The 21,114-nt window shown below is 34.1% G+C and overlaps 1 protein-coding gene across 3 annotated transcripts in view; it reads left to right on the forward strand.

Moving 5' to 3' along the window:
• The window catches only part of LOC139088231 (protein eva-1 homolog C-like), a 281,413-nt gene that overhangs the window by 173,425 nt on the left and 86,874 nt on the right, over positions 1–21,114 (forward strand). For all 3 annotated transcript variants that reach the window (XM_070637371.1, XM_070637355.1, XM_070637362.1), the window contains one exon: positions 8,285–8,526. In XM_070637371.1, coding sequence (XP_070493472.1) covers positions 8,285–8,526 — 242 coding nt within the window. The remainder of the gene's footprint in view (positions 1–8,284; positions 8,527–21,114) is intronic.

Here is a 21,114-nt window from a genome sequence, read left to right on the forward strand (position 1 = left end):
ATATTGTAGGAGATGCTGCATAGTAAAACTAGGAATCAAAATTTTGACTACATTTAATTTTCAAAAAATTCTTGTCCTTTATTATCCAACTTTCAACAAATTTTTAATGGCACTTAAGCTTCAAATTTCCGTTATTCCTCAAACACTTTCCTATCATTCATATTCCAAGTATTTCCTGTCCGTTACATTGTTATTCAATCCTTTTAAGAGTAAAATGCGCATTCATCAAATGACCACATCCACACCCGTTTAGAGATGTGAAAATTTTTGCAAAGTGACCTTTATCGCAAAAAAATTTCAGTTCCAGTTTTTTTATTTTTCGTTCTCCCTCATGCATTCATTTGTTTGTGGGATGAAAAAGTACCAGAAAATTTTGTATTTTAAGCAAACAACAAAATACGAGCCGAGTTTGGTGAAGCAAAATTTTTTTTTGTATTTTAAATGCCTTTTTTGTGTGTGTCGGAAATGAAATTAGAAACGCTTTTGGATCTGTTATTATTGGAATAATTATATGTTTTGGGTGGGATCTGTTGATATAAAGTTTTAGGAATCATGTTCAAAACTAATTAAAAATTTTCACTGTCCCTATGCTGAAAAAAAAAAATGAAGCTTTGTTTAAAGTTCAAAAATACGACATTATGTGCATATAAAATGGAAATAAAAAAAATTGCATGAAAAATAAATATCCATATTTGAAAATGCATAGAATAAATTTATACATTCCGACAGAAACATGCAGAGTTGGCCATTTGGAAGTGGTAATCGGGGGATGCCCGCTGAATATCACTTACAATCGAAACCAACGACGTCGTTAATATCTACCGTCGGTTGTCAAATTCAACATTAACATCTCCCGTGTGAAACCAACGACGACCTTTGGCATTTGCCATCGGCTGTCAATGACAACCGTTGACATTTGCCATCGGCAGTCAATGACGATAACCGTCGACATTTGCAGTCGGCAGTCGATAAAACCCAATTGTCAACGACGACCGTTGACATTTGCCATTGGCAGTCAACGACGTCAGTTCACATTTGCTATCAGTCGGCGATTATGGCAAATGAAACCTTCTACTGGCTGATGGTTGGGTACAGTTGAAATCGGCGAACAGCCGTCACCGGTGGACATTAACATCCACCATTGACAGTCAACCAATAGATCATCACTGATTGCCAATTTTAAAAGACTAATAATTGTCGAATCTAGTCGTTAGTTGATTCCCAACTCTGTAAAAAAGCAAGGACAGCATCAGCAATACGAAAATAGACATAAAAATAAAATAAAAAAAAAATTTTTAATATTGCACATATTTCATTTGCAAATGTTTATTTGTGTAATATGATGACGATGAGTTTTAGAGCTTTTTTTTTTTTTTTTTGGAAATTTGTAGCACATTTAATAAGCAAATATCATGAAAAATGAAATTTTATTAGTCTAATTGCAAGCTGTATAATTTATTTTACCCCCTACTCACATTCATATGCTGTTGTTAGAGGCTGAAATAACTGTTATTAATGTTATTTTTTAGAGTTCTAATTTTGAAAATTTGCATTGAATTTGAATGTATTGTTTAGCTTAAAATTCATTCATTTATGTCTAAAAAAAATTGTGGATATTTTTGTAAAGCTATTGAATTCAAGTGAAAATCGTGAAATATTCTGTAAAAATAAATTTTAATGTGCTTTTATTGATAACATGAGCTGTTATTATTGTATAATTTTAAACAGTTTTTGATGAATAGAAGCGGTATTATTATTGTAAAACTAGATATAATGAAATATTCATAATTTATGAGAAACTAGACAGAATGTAAAGAGTTCTTACTGTTGAAACTAAAGCTTGAATTTCATGAGAATTTTTATAGAATTTCAATTGAAGTCTAGTTGACTTTTTCATACAAAAGCTTAGTCAAATTTGAGTTCTGATTGAAGTGTTCACCCTTAAGTGTTATTCAGAGAGACTGAACCCTCCTCCTTCTTGGAATTATGTCTCCAATTTTGATGAGATTTCGGTGAAGCACCAATGTTGCAGTTCAAAGTGATTTCTGAATTTATGAAGAAATCAGAGGGGCCTATATTGTCCTTAATTTCACGACAACCGCTTGTCAAAACAACTTTTTATCCGAAATTTGTCGTTTTTCCGTCAGAAAATGTTCTGATAGTCTTCTTTTAAATCATCCCGAGTGAAAACATCTCAAAAAGACTGATTCACCAAAAATACTAACTCCTCTTTGAGGTGAACCTCCTTACTGAACTTTACTTCTCAGTGCCTTAAACCCCAAAAGCTCTGCAAAGCTTCAAAGCTCAGACACGATATACCAATGCAAGAAGGTACAGGCAGAAGGGTAAATTTACCTAGAGATATTTCGTGTGTCAATAATAGACAAACTGAGTTGGTAAGACTGAAAATACCGATTCAAATTCGACTTCTCTGGGATCGAACCCGTTTCATTAAGTTCGATACTCTAACAACTACGTCAATGCTACTTATTCCTAGCTTTTCAACAGTTTACAACCTTTCTGCAACTTTTACCATCTATCCTCTATTTTAACACTCAACTTCAATCTAAACTGTTCCAAAAAAATCAATAAAATGAAAAATTGACCCAAACACAGCACCAAATAGATCAAACAAGAAGCTACGAGAAGAGATAATGATATTAGAAGGTTAAAACCCATAAGCTCGTTTCCAAAGATTTATCTAGACGCCTACATGTGCTGTACATGTAATGTAAAACATCTAGAAGACTCGATCTCAAGAGAGAATTAATGATGAAAGTGAAAATTTCTTGCATTTGATAATCGAATACGTGCAGCTCAGGAGCATCGTTGATCAGAAAAGTTTGCTATAAAATGATTATGTTTATGTAATGTACTGTGTTTACATAATTAGATTAATATTGAAGGATTATGAGATTAATTAGGGATGTATTTATGTACTTTGATGTGAAACTAAACATTTATTGGAAATTATTACTTTGTAATGATGCTGTAAGGTCAGTAATTAAAGATATTATTGGTTCTGAATACATTACATATTGCATCCTGGCATCCTTAAAGATACATGGAGTAGCTTTTATGCATGACATATCAAGAAAGGATTTTTGAGCTAGTTTCCTTAGTTTCCCCTCACATTATGGTGTGCATGGTACCTTGTGGTGATGGAAACTCTACCGGATACCGGAAGATACCGGTTATGCATATGAGAAATTAGGCAATTCACTACGGTACCTCAGTATGCCTTCTTCATACCAAATTAGAGACTCTAGTTAGAATATACACCTTTATATCAGATTCTATTTTGCTCGGATTATTGTCAAAATAGACATAGAGCATACTCACTTTTGTAAACATGCTCATTTGTATGAAAAAAGCTTGCATTGAGTATGATCATTAATGTGAGCATTCTCTATGTACGATAGGGTTGATATTGGTAGACGGTATGATTGTTTAGGAGCAAGAACTTCTTAAATTTCGCAGGAAATGCCTGTTCACAGGCAAGAACTGTGTTAGAACGGTTGCCTATGTCTGTCAAAATCACCTATTTTTGAAACTCTGGTATGAAGAACTATTGGAATAGGATTTCTGTAATGTATTATGAACGGTATATCATTAGGAGTGAAATATTAAGGGGGATGCACTATGCCATTAGGTTGAATAACCCCCGATAAGTCAGTAGTAGGAGTATGTAACAGAAAATCATAGAAAGTGTGTTCGAGTCCCATTTGGGATTCATTATTCGAAATCATCCAGGCTGAGAAGGCAGTATCGATGGTATTTATATGAAAAATCTCGGTATTTAGCGGTATTTGTATGGATACTGCCTGGGAAAATGTGCTTTTGCTATTAGATCAACAAGGACAGGTGCTACAATTCTAGTATATATGATAGACGCAGGAACAGACGTCATTTATCATTAATTCTACAAATTTCCATAAATATTCCAACAAATTATGGATAGATGTTATTATTTCCCCCTAATCAAACCCCTTTATTTCAAATGCAGACTATAAGGCATACTTAATTAAATTACAAGCTCATAAATTTCATAATTAGATTTGCTGAGAGAAAAGTTTTTTTTTTTTTTTCATGATGAAAATCAACTTTATACCATCACCGCAACTTTGAAAATTAAATTTCTCATTTGCCTTCATTGCTCAAAAAAAAAACTTTCTTTTTTTTCGTAGCTTTATATAATGTATAACTAACTAACTAACTAGCTAGTTGGATGAAGCAACCATATTTTATAATAATAACTCGCAGACACTTTTCATTAGTCGCATTTTGTTGCTATTATTGTTGATATTTAAGCATCTCATCTTTACTGCTTTTATTGTCAGCATATAGACACACATAAAGTAAACAATATAACTTTTATAATTGATATAAAATAGAAGGTGGATGGAGGGATTCTTATTCTTTAATAACGTCGTGTCTATATGTGCTGAAGGATGTTTATATTTACATATTTAGACTTTTAATGAAGACAAGATTCATCATCCCCGTGTTAAATTTCGAAAGATTGTTAATTTCCGTAAGCTGTGCTTATAAATTTGTGCTCGCAATTTTTTTTTTTGTTTTGACATTATTAAATCTCAAGACATGGCAATTTTGGATATGTATTTTTGCAAACTGTATTATTTTTCCTTAAAATTTAATTATATAGAGATTTGAATAAGCTTTAGATGAATTTTTGGGCTTACAAGATAACAAGAAACCAGACAGAGGGAGGCCAGACGATACCCAAAAAAAGTCAGTCCTAAAAGTACGGAATTTAAATTATAATTAAAGAAAATCAACAAAAATTAAAAGAAATAAGAAGAAGTATAAGGGATGTAGTCAGGGGTGTTGTCAGGACATGGGTGGCTAACTGATTGTTTTTTGTGACACACCTTAGTTTTAAAGCATAAGCAATAGCCTAAGGCATATTCAAATAGGGTGCTCAAGTACATGTTCCATTTATTCATTCATTCATTCATTCGCTGACCGTACAGAGCAACTGTGATCCATGGCCTCCCTCAGATGCCTTCTATAACTGGTTCTATCGTCGGGTTCCGCCTGATAATTGATGTTCCATTTATGCTTTTACAAAATGCACTTTCCTTTAGTTATAGTCATTCCATAGTCATGATAGTCACTGGTCAGTCATTTTTTAGATACTACAGTCATTGCTTTGATATAGAAGGCATTGCTCAGTCGACGCCGTTTCGTAATTGGCTTGATCAGATATCGTTTGGACAATATGCTCAACACCCTCAACACCCTCAACCCTCATCCCTTCAGCTATAACCCTCGATCAAAACCATCACAGGTTGTCCTCCACTGGTCCAGGGAGTAAGATGGTATCAATCCTTCGTCCCCACTTTGGACAATCTTCTTCAATTTTCTACAATTTTTCAGACCTAAAATCCAAAAAACCCCTTCAAATATCCCTTACTACGCCCCTGATCATTTCAGCTAATGGCTATAATGAAATTCAAAGAAGATCCACTCTCCTACAGAGATAAGATAACATAAATTAAGACCAGTTAGCGAACTTTTTTTTAAAAAAAAAAGGCCAAAGGTTTGATACTAAAAGATTCTTTTTATGCCTTTTCCTTTCTCTTTTTCAATGTTTTTTGTGCGTTGCTCATTAATCTTTAATGCTGATGGTCGAGATTTATGAATTAACTTGGCTTACATACATCAAAGCAAAAATGGACAGATGTGTAGATGAAAGATCCATCATGCTGTCTGTTTCCATTGGAATATTACATTTGTTGACCTACTTCAATAATTTTACTCGTTACATATTCTCAATAATGGTGTAGGTCAGAGGTGGGCAACCTGGGGGACGCGGTACAATGATGTTATGCGGACTGACTCACTGATGTGCTGCAATATCTCAGTTCTGCTGAGCAGTTGTATCTCAATGGTGAGCAACCTATGTGTCGCGGTACACTGATGTGTTGCGGTCTAACTGAATGGTTTGCTGTATTATAGCTCTCTGGTGAGCTGCGGACCAAGGTGTCCCATGTCACAAATAAGGTAGTCCACCCCTGACTTAACTTAACGAGAGAAATTGCTTCAACTTGTGTAATTTCCTTGCAAGATTTATATCTCCCCAGAAACACGAACACATGTATGCTTGGAGGGAAAAATATGAAATTATTCTTGCAACAATGATGATGCTCGTGATATAAATCAATGATGAAAAATGCGAAAACCATGGTAACATAAAGTAAATTACCATCTTTCCTGCAAAACCATTTTTCCTTCTTATCTCATTTTATTCGCTATGATATTTTTTGGTGTGTCTATTGCCATTCTATAAACACATGTGCAGAATAGAGAAAGACAACAGTAGAAAAAAATTGAACATTAAATATAATAGAGATAGATAGGAATTGTGATACATTTGCCACATTGCCAATCCTCTATATAATGTTAGCAAAGACCTCGTTAGTTTGTTTTAATGACACTGGTTATTGCTTGTTATTGACTCATTTCATGAAAAAAAGCTTCTAAGAAATGGATTTTAATTAGTTTTTTTTATGTCATTTTATGTGTTTTGTGATTGTTTGAATAGATACGGGTTGATTGGGTATTATGTAAAGTTAATGGAGATAAGATGAGAACCTAGCATACCTAGAATGACGAATCGATATTCTTGTATGTCTTGTATAGATTGACGATTACTTTCATACTTACTGACTTACTTATTTACAATACTTAGTTACTTATTCAGTGCTCCACTGGCTGAACAGATCAATTGTGGTGCATGACCTCCGATAATTGTAATCGGATGCATCGGATCAATCGTGGTGCATCGTTGGTTACCACTTTCTAATTCCCCATTCCAAATGGAGTACTATCTTGATACTATCTCAATTAACAGATTCTTTCCATGAGTTCTTTAGCCATTTGTATGATATCTATCTTTCTTCATAGTCAGACTTAAAGAACCTTCCGTAATGTAGCTTTCACTGTTCTTCTAATAACATGTCTCGTCAACGAACCCTGTTCACTTGAATTCGTTTTACAATGTCAGAATCCCTAAAGAGTTGATAGGGTTGTAACATGAATTGGTGAACTGATGAAAAGCCAATGAAGAGCTAGATTCAGTGCAAAATTAGGACCAACATAGGCCAACACTGGGTCCATGTCTCATTTTTGGATTTCTCGACGTGTTTTGTCATCCGAGTACGATAGCAAAGGCATAACCTGGAATAATAGGGATCTTCGTTAAAGGAGGGCATAATTAAACGAACAAAAATCCTAAAGTTGACTAATAAAGAACGACGAATGGAGGTTTAAGTTTCTAAATTGTTGCATGTTCAATTTAAGACCCTAAAAGAACAAGAATACGTTGTAAATGGTTAACGGCAAGTTAATATCTAGTTCTAATCCCGAGAAACACAAATGAAGAAGCCTCTGCCTCCGAGCTTTTAAAGTTTCTCTAATTCTCATTTAGGGCTTTATTGCTGCCAAAAATAGGTGTCATTTGTGTTGTTCTGGAATATAGTTTTGTCTCCTCGAAGACAAGCACGATTGAGTTTGGACCCTTAAGCTCACAACCACACCATAAAAGCATTGCAATTAAATTTCCAAAATCACTTCTTTAAAACCACAACACTGCAGACGATCATCATCATCATCAATTTCCATCATATATCGTCAAGAATAATAAAAATTTCCCATGATCATACCTGCATTATTTAATTCCAAAAAAACAACAACATATATTGATGAAAAAATTCAATCAAAATTGGTGTTGGAAAATATTATTCAATTTTGCACACCGTCCATAATACAACAGAGTAAATTGAACTGATATTTTCATATTAATGCCAATAATTGGAAATGATTAATTATGATTCCTCTCCTTTTTTGTCTGTGTCTGTGTCTGTATGCATATAAAAGTATGATTGATCTTAATTATTTCAATTTTTTTGTGTCATTACAATGTCTGATATGCAGCCTTGTCAATTTTATATATATTTTCAATTAATACGTACGGGGATATACGTATGTGACCATAAAACATTTTTATCGATTATTGTAAGTGCCTTGAAATATTGACATAATGAAATAGTCGCAATTTATATCAAATAAATATATGTTATGTCGTGTGATCAGACGACAGTCGTTATTCTTTAGTAAATTGCCTATGATTCTCATAGCTATAACTATTTATATAATTCAAATAGACATTTGGCACCATTTGGTTATTAGCACTAAGACTATAACTTTGTCATTTTCATTTTAATATAATTTCTTTCTCTTTTCTTTCCATTTATTGCAGCACTTTTATCACAAACTTTACGTACCTATACGAGAACTGGTTGTGAACATGAGCCCATTACATTAAGCTGTCCTCGAGGCACGTCCATTTCAATAGATGTAGCACAATATATGCCAACAACAATTGAGAATGAATGTGTAACAGTGACTGAAAATATCATTCAGGATGGCGTTGTAAATGCTGGTACGGAAATTGAAATTAAAGCACCAGAGAAATGCTCGAGTTGGCAAAATGAATTAAGTGTAAGTAACAAATAGATTTTTTTTTTCTCTTTCTGTGTTTCTTTCCTCATTTTCAACATGTTAACAGTGAAAAAGTACAAAAAAATGGGAATAAGAAAAATTGGTATGAGCTTCATAGAAAAAAGCTTGCAGGGATGAATTGGGATTTAATGTTATGAAATTACAGGAAATTGAATGAAAATTGATGTTATGGGAAGAAAGTTTGCTCTTCTGGAATAATGCAAGGATTGGGAGAATCCTTGTCATATCCACGGAAGGTATATGATGTAGGAATGGCCGATAATCAGGCCCTAGACCAGCATATCGACTCATATTTAGTAATATCGAGTCAAGTCGACTCAAATCGGCTTTTCCATACAAAATCTGAGTCTACTTCGAGCTCTGCTATAAACCACAAGCCAGATTCGATCAAATTCGACATCATGCTAAAGTCAAGTTGGCATGGTCCCGGATTTTCGGTTCTTTCTACACCGTAAGCCTTCCGGAATCGACAACACTCTAAATAATGATTAAAATACCGGTTTCTGGTGGGAATTGAACCCAAACATTCAGCTACGGTGGCCGTCTTATCCTCGCAAAGGCAGATTTTGCCTATATATGGCTCAATACTGCTGATTTCTGGTAGGAATCGAACTCATGTGCTCACAAAAGAAAGATATAGATTTCCGGTCTATTGTCTTACCTATTGACCACAAAGACCTTACTCATACAATCGAAGATTTGCCTTTATATGACTCAATACCCCAGATCTTTGATGGGAATCGAATTCAAGTTCTCAGACAAGAGTGATACATATTTCCGGTCTGTTGCCTACCAACTTAGCCACAAAGACCTTCCTCATGCATTGAAAGATTCGCCAATAAATACCTCGATATCCCCAGATTCAACTCTGCATATACACAAAACCCCCTATAACCCCCTTAATTATGCTGTCTCGCTATCGGAATCGGGAGCATACTAACGACTCAGGGAAATCCCGAAAATTTCAATCATGATCCCGGTAATTTATCAGGACCGGGATTTCGAGAAAGCATACCAATAACTACATCTCTACATCCATCATACAACAAACTTTTTTTTTCATTCCATCTACAACTGTACAGTACAATGTGTAATGTGAGAACAAAATAACATCAATCATTGCATAAAAAAAAAAAAATTGTCGTTTGAAAACGAGCAAGAATTTTGTTTTGCAAAAATGAAGGGAATGGCAACAGCAAGATGACGTAAATTGCGGTCGATGACAGTTTTAGAAATTATTGACCGTGAAATTTTTCTTCATTGGAAATTTATGGCTTTGAATAATGGCTTTTTTTTTGTGGCGGAAAGAAAAAACAGACACTGCTTTACACTTTAAGTTTTAAATGTATGTCTTGCCATAAATTTTTATGTGAATATTTTTTGATGTGAAATTTTGAAATTAAGTGTCAAAAAGTTTTTCAATTTTGAGGTTAGAAATCATATTTTATGATGGGATTTTTGAAGCTTTTTATATGAAGGCTGGTGGGTGAAAGTGATGGGGATTGTCAATTTTATTTTAGAATTCTTTTATGTCATTGGCTAATTTAATTTTTGGTCTAACTTGCTCCAAACGACACAAATAAACAATGTTTCATCAAGTAGCTTTAAAAGCTCTTCTAAAGCTCTTTTATTAACATCAAATGCCTTTGACTCGGTAAAAACTTTGTAGCTGAGCCTTTCTCATTACATTTTTAAAGGTACGGTAATTCTAATTCTCTGAATAGGTACTTACTCAATATTTGTATTTCCTATACATCAATTAGCTGCTAAACTCATCAGATATACAAGAATGAAATAGGAATTCAACCTTCATTTCAATGAAAAGCAACGATACTCCTAGATTATGCCATTAAACCGCTCAATTAAGCTATTATTGCTATTATTGCTATTATTTCTCTTTTAACTCCATCAACACAATTAAAATAGGCTCCATAGCGACTCTTTTGAAGCTCAATTGCGACTGCTTCTACTTAACAGCCTCTACTTCCATTTGGCAGCGATATGGCCTCCATTTGGTTGTCATGTAGCTTTCAAATGAAGGCTCTATAAGGTTCCGTTTAGCTTCCAATAGACTGCCAAAAATAAGCGGTTTACATTTTGGATTAATAAAAGAGTTTTAGCAGAGCTTTAAAAGCTTCGTGGGAGTCTTCTTCGTTTGTGCTTCTAGAGACCATACCCATTCCGTAGCCTTAATGGAGTCATGTTGGAGTCTTTCTTTGAATTTGTGTAGCTAGTGATGAGCAGATGGTGTTGATCGACTGAGAATTAAAAACGTTCATAAACTTACTTAACAAATTCAAATAGGACAAATCTGATAATTGGTCGATAATACGGCACTGGACGACATTACTCTGACTTATTGCTGGATTCCGTTCAAATACCGATTTTAAATCCGTGTTGGAGTTACGCTTATTAAGTGCCGAATTTGAGATCGATTAACAAACTTGATTTATTCGAGCAATTTCAATTTCCTGTTAAAAAATTAACAAAAAATTAATCCAATTAAGCCTCAAAAGAGCATAAGTCACCAATCCTTTTCATAAAATTTCCTATACTAATAGCTCTTCCGTAGCTGTACATGCAAAACTTTTCATTTTAAAAAATTTCTTTGCAAACATTCCCATACACGAAAACTTTTTTCCCTTACATAACTCTTCCTTCATACGAAGCTCGAAAAGTGTTAAAAACTCCTCGTGCATAGGAAAATTGATGTTTACGGCATTTACAAAAGTGAGAGAAAATTTTATTTTTTGAGTGAAACGTACGAAAAAAAAAGTTTTTAAAGGCATAAAGTTTTACATTCAATTGCGTCATTAAGTCTCATTTCTAAGCCTCTCGAAGCCATCTCATTGTGCCACCTCATGAAAATTATTTATCTCATGCTCGTTATTCCCAAAGAATTATTTGACATTAGCTGAAATACAGAAAAAATGCTTGCTTGTCAAGTCTGCAGTCATCAGAGTTAAAAAATTCTGTTTCAATTTATTTTTTTGAATGAAAAAATTTTGTTCATGAAAATGTCACGTATTTGACTGCTGTTGCTAAGCGTTTTGTGTACTTTAATAATTTCACTGTATATACATCCATACGCACGCTCATCTTTAATAACGGAAAGAATGGGAGACGACTTCCTGGATTTGACATAGTCATCGTTCTTTCTATTTTGTTTAACGACATCTCATGTTGCTTGCTATTCTTTCGTTAAATTCCTTTCAACTGAAAACATCTATCATTTAAATTGGCAAATATGGAAGCGAAATATGGAAGTAGCTTGACAGGTGAAGGAACTAGAAACATTTTTTCAGATAAAATTTAATTATTTTTCTTTAAAGCAGCAACTTTTTAAGTTTTGTTTGATGTTTAATATTGAATTATCTTGAGATATGAAAAAGACGAAATTCTGAGAAAATTGTTAAGTAATCCTTAAAAAATTCGAGACAAATTAGGAAAGAAATTTTTGAAGAAATTAAGGAAAAAATGCCTTTGATGTTAAAGATATTAAAGTTTTTGGAAGGAAATTGTCTATAAAACAGTGATGGGTAGTCTGGGTGTGCAGTATTGTAGCGCGATTTTTCAAAAATCGACATTTCGTCTCCAAATTGACCCCTTTATCTCTAAAGAGGATAGAGAATGGAGAAGATCTGTATGCTTACTCAATACTATTTTGGTCTGATTTAGCAGTAAAGTTCAGTTAAGAACCGTATACTTTCAGTGCCTCCAAGGCTACAAGCCCTCAATTTTGGACCAGCCCTTTATATTAGTGTGTTAATTTAATTTAGCATATTGTGGTACTCAAAAACTTCTCAATAAGCCTATTAAGGTATTCCGTGATTGTCTGTCATTGTTAAAGGTTGCTATATATCACTGATATGGACAAACTAGGGGCGTATCCTGGGGACACTTTTTAAACAAAATTTATTAAATTGCTAGGGTTTGTCGAGACAGAAATAAATGTGTTCCTTATAATTTGCTAGTAATAGCAATACAATAAGCGAACCTACGGCTTTTTAGCACGAACATTTGGATGGCATTCAACCCTCTTCCTCCAAAAAAAAGTCATATGATATTGATGAACAGCTCCTTTTCCTCAAACATATCCTCATTTTCAAAACACGAATCTAGTCATACTTCGACAAATGCAAATAAAAAAGGTTCTGCCTCGGAGCTTTTAAGATTCCGTTAAAGTTCTTTTATTAACACTTAATGAAATACACGTCCATGTGTATGACATGTGACACCTATTTGAACACCCTTAATTTGGTGTTAATTAAAGAAGCTTCAGTAACGTCTTAAAATCTATATGATGGAGTCCCCTTCATTTATGCCACTCGGGTACATATTTTCATTAAAAAAAATCTTCAAAGCATCATTTTAAAAATTAATCAAATAATTTAATTAAATATATACACTTCAAAAAAGTATATAATTCACAGTAATTAATAACCTCGTTTGCATGCTTTTGACTGAAACATAAACATGCTGTGTTAATTTTATTTACATTTCTTTCATTAGGCTGATTAGCTGTTGATGATCCAAAAAAAAAATTTGATTTAATTAGGTTTCTTTGGAATCAGAATCGCGCCAATGTATGGCACATGTCACGTCGGCATGCATATAGGTTCAAAAGTTACACAGTTCACATCCAAAACTTTATGTCATCAGCTTTGGTTATTATTTGTATCTAATTTATATAATTTGTATTTTCCCGTAATTATCACATTCTGTCATCAAGGCACACACATCATTCATTATTTATATGTGTGTCACACGTGTCCCCAACTGAAATTTCACTATAATTAGATTAGATTAAAATTAACTAAAGCACAAAAAGTTTTTTTGTTTTGGGCCATGCTAATGAACATGTAAATGAAGCAGGCAAGATCTTTTTGTCGCATGCCTTCGTCCCTTTTCAGTATTTTATTAACATATTTTGATGACATTATATATGCCAATTAATATAATTTATATACTCGAAGAGGATGTCTGAATTGTATACCGCAATTTAATATGAAATACTGCAAAATATAAACACTTTATTACTGATATAATTTGAATATACTTCATGCCATTTTCATTAAATGTACAAGTGTACTTTTTAAGTTATTCAATGTCCGTAAAACGTGAGGCAACATGTTGATAAGGTAGATTTATTTTTCATTGACTGAATTTTTTTTGGGGAAAGTTAATTAAATGTCAGAAAAATTGTTTGCTAAAAACTTCAGAATAGCTTAACAGGCCATGAGAATGGTTGCCTAAGTAAGCTGGATTATGATTATAATCAATCAATATAATTGATCATCCTCAATTTTGTGAGCATACTAAGAGCAATGAGATCGGATTTATTTAGACGACACTCAGGGATGGTACAACACATCGTAAATCGCAGTGCCCTTTAGTCATCGACGGACCCTAATCTTTATTCTATTCTATTCTATTCTAAGAACAAGGCGAGCATATAAGCACAAATTATTCATGGCACCCAAGTATCACGTGTCAAAATTTGTCACTTAGTACCATCAGGCTGTAATGTATAATTTTTGTCGATTAGAGTAGAAGTTAAATGCTCTCAAACTGGTCAAAATTTCATATTTAGGGTAATTAAAACAATACAATCCAAGAACCCTGAATAGCACAAATGTATCAATCGTAAATATATCATAAATCTAGTCCCATGCCGGTGTGACTTTAACTTTGCCAAGCTTGAACACCATTGAAGAGTCACGTCGACCAAGTGTCGGATTATGTATCGATTAACCTAAATAATGTTATTCAGGTATGTTGCTGAGTTGACAGCAAAACGTGAAGATGCCTTGATGGTACCGTAATCGCTGATTTTGACTCATTTTTATAGGAAAATATGAAATTTTTCACAGAAAGTTGCTCGGATATTAGAATACATTAGAATTATTTTGCTAGAGTCTCATACAAATTCCACCAAAGTTTGCTATATACCTAAAGAAATCTCGATTCTGTATCTCTTCATCCAACATCATATCATGTTGTACCCTAGGGCACCACTGCAACGCTGTATTGATAGTATGCCGCGAAATTGTCCTGACGGCACCTTAAAAATGTATTTTGACTCCTTTTAACATATGAATTTGAGGTTCATTCCGTTGTATTGCTCAGGTTCTGTACATATTTTCCAACTCGGATTCTGTACATTTATCCACAGCTTAGCAACCGCAATCTTCAAAAATCGAGAATAAAAATTCCATTTTAGGTCAAATTCAATCAAAATCAAGCCCCATATGCTACTCACATACACAAAACACATCGAATCACACATGTACATTCATTTACTCTTTCCTGTTCTGCAGGCACATATGTGAGATACTAAAGATACTTAATTTAAATTGATAAAAAAGGCGTGGATCATACGCAGCTCTTACCTAAAGACAGGAATATTGTGTCAATGCTGCTCTTTTCAGGCATAATATTTTCCAAAAATTAAATTTAAAATTAAATAAAATGGCGTATGTATCACGCATATATACAGCACATTCCTCTTCACATTCTGTGTCCAATGAACTAGAAAATTTCTGTCATTCACATCCAATTTCCTCCTAGAATATTTTTTTAACGCTTTTTATGTCTTTTTATCACACTTGCTGTTGCCATCAAAACAAATGTTACAAAGGGAATTGATTCGTATAGAAAATTAGAGTTTACACAGCTTGCGCTTCCATTTATGATATTATGATTTTTGAGTGCTTTTGTGTTAGCCAAGATTGAATATTTTTTGGGTTTGACACTAACAAGAATCACAGCCGAATGGCATAAGGCGGTTAAGATCGAAATAGAAAATGCGGCAATAGTCCTATGTGACTCTGAAATGGTGACGGACAGAGCTCGAAGTCGACTGGAATTTTGCATGATGTCTGATCGACTCAAATCGACTTTGTCAGACAAAATCCGAGTATAGTCCGAGCTTTGGTGGCGAATTTAAAAAGTATTCGGTATTAAATCAGAACCATTTGTCCATAACTGAATTTTTGAATTCCTTCCCAATGTTGTGCTTTTCGGAACACAACAGGTAGAGTTGACACCTTCTTCATTCCTGAATACGCCGCTAAGACACAACTACAAATAGTACAAATCAGTTAATCTATCCAAAAAACTGTCCCAGGCCGACGTGGCTCTGACTTGGTGAAGGATACGATTTGAATCCAGATACAAGCCAGATTAACGCCGGCCTCGTGTTGGATTTGGGGTCGATTAATACTGATGACATTAAGTTGGGCATCACGTTGGACCTTTTTTATCGGTTGACCCAACCCAAATAGCACATGTCGGGTAATTGATCCAAAATGCAATACTAAACTGACATGACTTCAGCATGTTGACGGATTAAAATGGAATCCAGTACCAATACAGAATCAAGCCGACCTAGGGCCGGATTTAAGTAGAATCTGTCAACATCAGCACCAGACTCACTAGAAAATGTGACCAGAATCACATCAGCTAGTTATTGGATTTTTGACGATTGACCGACTTGCGCTATTCGGTTACCCAAGATTGAGCATTATCTGACTCTACAACCCACAAGATCCGCACACATATATTCGAATTATGTCGAACAAACGATGACATGCTGTAGATTGTGAGTATAAACATTGCTTAGAATATAATTCTCTAAGCAATTATTGAGGAAATTTATGAGTCATTCTCATTCTATAGCTTAACAAGACAGACATAAGAGAAATATATCCACATAATAGCAATTCTCATTACGATTATTCAGATATATGATAGTAATAAAGATAAAATTTTATAATTGAATTAAAATCATATCAACTTCATTGTTGGGTTAAATGTCAAGTGATGTGTAAAGGAATCAATGTCAATATGAATTTAGATAATTCTCATAGCAATCCTACCCTCGAGAGACATAAAGTGCAAAGTGTCTGTATATTTCTCTTGATTTTGATGCCATTGCCAATATGTGAATCAACATTAAAATTTTCTCAATCTCAATATTAGATTATCATGTCATGAGAGCAGCAGATTGAGAAGCTTCTTTTTTTGCAACATGCAATTACATTATTTTTAGTTTTATCTTCATTTTCAATTTAATTTTGATTTTGAGAAGTGATGTCTGGGGTTGATGAACTATGGATTAGTTGAACAATTTGTTAAAGGAGAAATTTATGAGAATTTTTGAATATTCGATTTATGTTTAAGGAACGTCATTCTTATATAGACGTCATGTGCTAAGAGTTGATGACTTAAGACATGCAAATGATCATGGACGAGTTCGGCAGCTAAGAACATCTTGTCTTAGTAAAAATACTGAGAATAACGGTCAAATGAGGCTTTGAATGACTTACTTATTTAGAGCAGAGATTGATGCTTTTCTCATCCTCAGCGCCCAATGCTCAAGTAGTTTCGAGGCGTTTACTACCTAACAGGTGATGCGGGAAGGCAGGGATAAAGCTTCTCGATACCAAAATTAACACTTCCTGATTTTTCGAAATTCGCTTATAGTCTTGATGACGGTGCCGATCTTGGTATTGATTCCGGTCTTGAACTCAGTCCTGGTAGTGGTCCTGGTCTTAGTTTCGGTCTTGGTTTTCGTTTCTGTCCTGGTCTATGTCTCATTTCCGGTCTTGGTTTCGGTCCTGGTCTTAATTTTGGTCGTGGTCTTAATTTTGATCCTGGTCTTAGTTTCGGTCGCAGTCTTGTTCTCGGTTCTTGTCTTAGTCTCGGTATCAGCCTTAGTTTTGGTCTCAGTCTTAGTTTGGGTCCCAGTCTTAGTTTCGGTTCAAGTCTCTTCAGATTTTGTCAAAACCGAGACGTTTGAGTTAAGATCCTTATTAGTATGCTAATTAGTATGCTTATTCCGTTCACGGGGAGCAGACGTGGTAAATCAATTTTGAACAATATAAATTCCGAGAATTCCATTGCTCATTTTTGAAAAAAGAACGTAATTCTGTTGCATAATAAATGAACAATCTCTAATAGAGGAACAATATGTATATCCTCAACAACTGACCACCCACAACTTATCAGACCTAATTCCTAATTTTCAACCCCCTCGTAAAAAATTCCCAAAACAAAATAATGAATGAATAAAATGGAAACTACACAAGTCGTGATGAATTGGAAATTAAATGAAGAAAAAAAAATTCAGCAATCTGTGAGTTGTTCGTACTTTTTGAAAGCTCAGCATGATTTGATAGAACTTCGCATAACTGTTAATTAAATATTCCATTGAGTGAGCATTTTTGGCAGTCTGGCAAAAGCATTTTATCATGGAATGATTTGATAAAAAAAAAAACTGAAAGCTGGCATTTTGTAGTCAGTTATTCACAGTAAAAATTTTGTTCTATTGACTGTACTAAAAGCTGATGACATCAACAAATGTGTTATTGATTGAGGCAAAGAGGAAATGGATGCTGTGATGATGAAGAATTTGAGGGAAAAGTAATTGTTTAGTGATTTTTAGTGACTTCTTGGGCAGCATAAGGTTTTTAAGGAAGCAATATGGAGTTTAGAATGAATTTTTGACGGATTCTTTCGATTACCCGGAAAGAACTTACCAACTGACTTGCTTCACTAGTCGTACAGATCTATTGCGGACCATGACCTTCCTTAGACAACTCCTAAAGCTGGCTCTTGCACTGGCTTTCGTCTACCAATTAGCAAAACTTAAAACAATATTATCTCTATTGACAGCTTCTTTCCATGAGTCGTTGGGTCTTTCTCGAGCTATTTTGTCATCAATAATATTTAATTATTAAAGAATCTGGGAGTTTCATGGTGGAGAAAAAGTCAAAATGGTCAATTTGAACCAAATTGCCAACTTGACTATGGAATGATACCGAAATTCATTAAGGAATCTGGTCAAAAATCAGAGTCATGCTGATATGGGGTCAAAGTCATGCTGATCTGGGGTCAAAGGCATGCTAGTCTAGGGTCAAAGTCATTATGGTCTGTTATCAGAATCATTCTGTTCTGGAGCTGGATTTTGACTATTTTTACGTCGTGTGTCTTCCGGATTACTCTATGCTATTTTGGAATAAACTGGATAAAGATGAAGCAATTGACTGAAAATGCAGAATTTCAGGTTTTTGTTAGCAAACTGTTTCCAAAAATATTATATTTTAGTGCTCGGCCAAGTAAAGTATTTATAGGGCAGCCATCTGCTGTATTTTTACCAGGACGCTGCTGTACTTTTCAGCCTTGCTGCTGTGTCCCGACAAAGCCTCAAAATGTCCCGATTTAAGTCCATAAAAATATTGGGATTTTTGACAAATTTTGAACAATTTTTCTTTTGAAGGTCCGGGTTCAAACATTCGGCTTTACCTAGGCTTCATGTCTGTAGATCTGCATTTATGGACGAATCCTTTCATATTAAAAGCAAATTTTAAGGAAAAAGTCACGACCAAAAACTACAAATCATGCACAACATTTTTAAAAAAACTTAAAGGATCCATTTACAATCTCTTCTTCATCTTCATCTTCATAATCCTCACAAACAAATGCTATTCACGATTATCTGTCAGATAATTGTATACACATTTTCAGCACAAGGCACTTCAATTTTATTGCGGCAACCCCTCCACTCATTGATGATGTAACAAATATTTAAACTTCATCTATATCCGCAAACTTCATTCATATTTTGAGGGTTTGATAAGAGCCCCAAAAAAAAATTCCTTATCATCATTATTGCATCTCGTTCACATTAAAAAAAAACTCATAAAGACCTTTCCCAATTCAATCCTTTTCTTTTATATGTATATCATCAGTGCTATAAATTCTTTATATTTCTTTTCTTAACTGTTGGTAGAAAAAAAAGCGATTCCTAAATCGCTCGTAAAAATGGCTTCAAAAGCGAGAATTAAGGATATATCATAAAATTAAAATACAATAAACTGTTCATGTGAAAGGCTATAGCTCAAAATGAGAAGGGTTATAAAGGGCTTTCCTCAAAATGATCGATTTCAGGGCTTTCTCTATTAAATTCCTCCCTTGCCTTCTTTTGCCGTTCCTTCTTCCTTTCTATCTTTCATATTTTTTCGGATTAATTTAGATAGAGTAATCGTCTCGCTTTTGACATCAACGGAATGTAAATGTAAATATAAACAAATAGTTAAAGTATTTTTTTTAAATTCTTTTGCTTTTGTGAATGATGTAGGCGCAGTTGTTCTTTGAGCTTTTTTGAATATTTTCCGATTGAAACTTAATTGCTTGTAAGGGATTTATGGAAATTTTTATGGCAATTTATAGTAAAACTTTATTATTATTGAATGTGAACGAATATTTTAATAAATTTAAATTATGCTGAGCAGCACACTGCAGTCGTTAGGTAGTCACTGTGTCGACTTGTTGACGACTAGACACGAAGGTGTCAACCTACAATGACTGGTGATTTGGGGTCATTTTTACGGCGAAAATTGAAAATTCGCGATATTTTTTCATTCGAATTACCTTCAAAACTTGTGTGCCTTTTTCAGAATTGTTTTTCTGATAATTGCTTACTTTCTTCGTTGATCATCCAGATCAATTGTCTGTAGGTCACTTTAAGCTCTCCTAAAACTGGCTCTATTAGTGGCTTCCGTCTTACAATTACCAATACCATTTGAATTATTTTAGCAAGACTTAAAACCTCAAAGTAACAAAACGTTTATCCTAAGGAACAGACACTAAAAAAGAACAGTACAGTTCTTTGTCCTGTACTTAATGTATATGTTTATATGAAGGGACTCTACTAAACTCACTGTAGTTGGATGAAAATTACAATAAGTACAATAGGTAGAGCAAAAACAATAACTACACTGAATATAGTATGTACGTGCAGTTAGTAAAATGAGTACAGTCCTGTACCATCGAGTGTCCCGTCCCGGGTTTGACCAAAAGTCCCCGACGTCTCGAGTTTGGCAACATTTCGAGAATCCCAACATTACAATTCTACAAAATTCATTTTTCGCAGTCAAAATGGTTCAAAACAGACATTATGTTGCCATCAAGGACCGTAATGTCTTACCGTCAACTCTCCGATACAGCAACGTCCTTGCAATTAAATTATGCAGCACAGATATCCCTTGCTGCATATAAGAGCTCACATTCGAGTTGAATTTTGCATAGAATAAAGTATGGAGACATTAACCAATTTATGCATTCAAAATCCGAAAATACTTCGAACACTACAAGACATTAACCCAAATTATAGCATTTTAACCACTTTTACCCATTTTAAATGCTAAGCGCTTGTCTAAAAAAATCAACAAAGAGAGAGAAAAAAAAGGATTGAAAAACATTTAATATTGAGCCCTTCTTGCTACTTGCTGATTACTTCTCTTATATTATAAGCCTCATTTCAATTTAAACAACACACAGAAGAAAAAAAAAACGAAAAAAAATAATTAAGCAATAAACATTAAGAGATGAAGGAAATGAGGAGAGAAGGATTTAATTTTCATTCTCAATAAATCCTCAACTCATTCTATTTATATCCAATATGGAACAAAACATTCTTTAAAGCAGTTAGTAGAAGGGGATCGATGGATAGATTTTAAGCCCTTCCTTTCAATTGCCTTAGTGGGTCGAGTGAAAAATAGC

The sequence above is a fragment of the Chironomus tepperi genome, unplaced genomic scaffold (assembly GCF_022539635.2).
Source record: "Chironomus tepperi strain 1889 unplaced genomic scaffold, CSIRO-AGI_Ctep_v1 contig_12, whole genome shotgun sequence".
Taxonomy (NCBI): Eukaryota; Metazoa; Arthropoda; class Insecta; order Diptera; family Chironomidae; genus Chironomus; species Chironomus tepperi.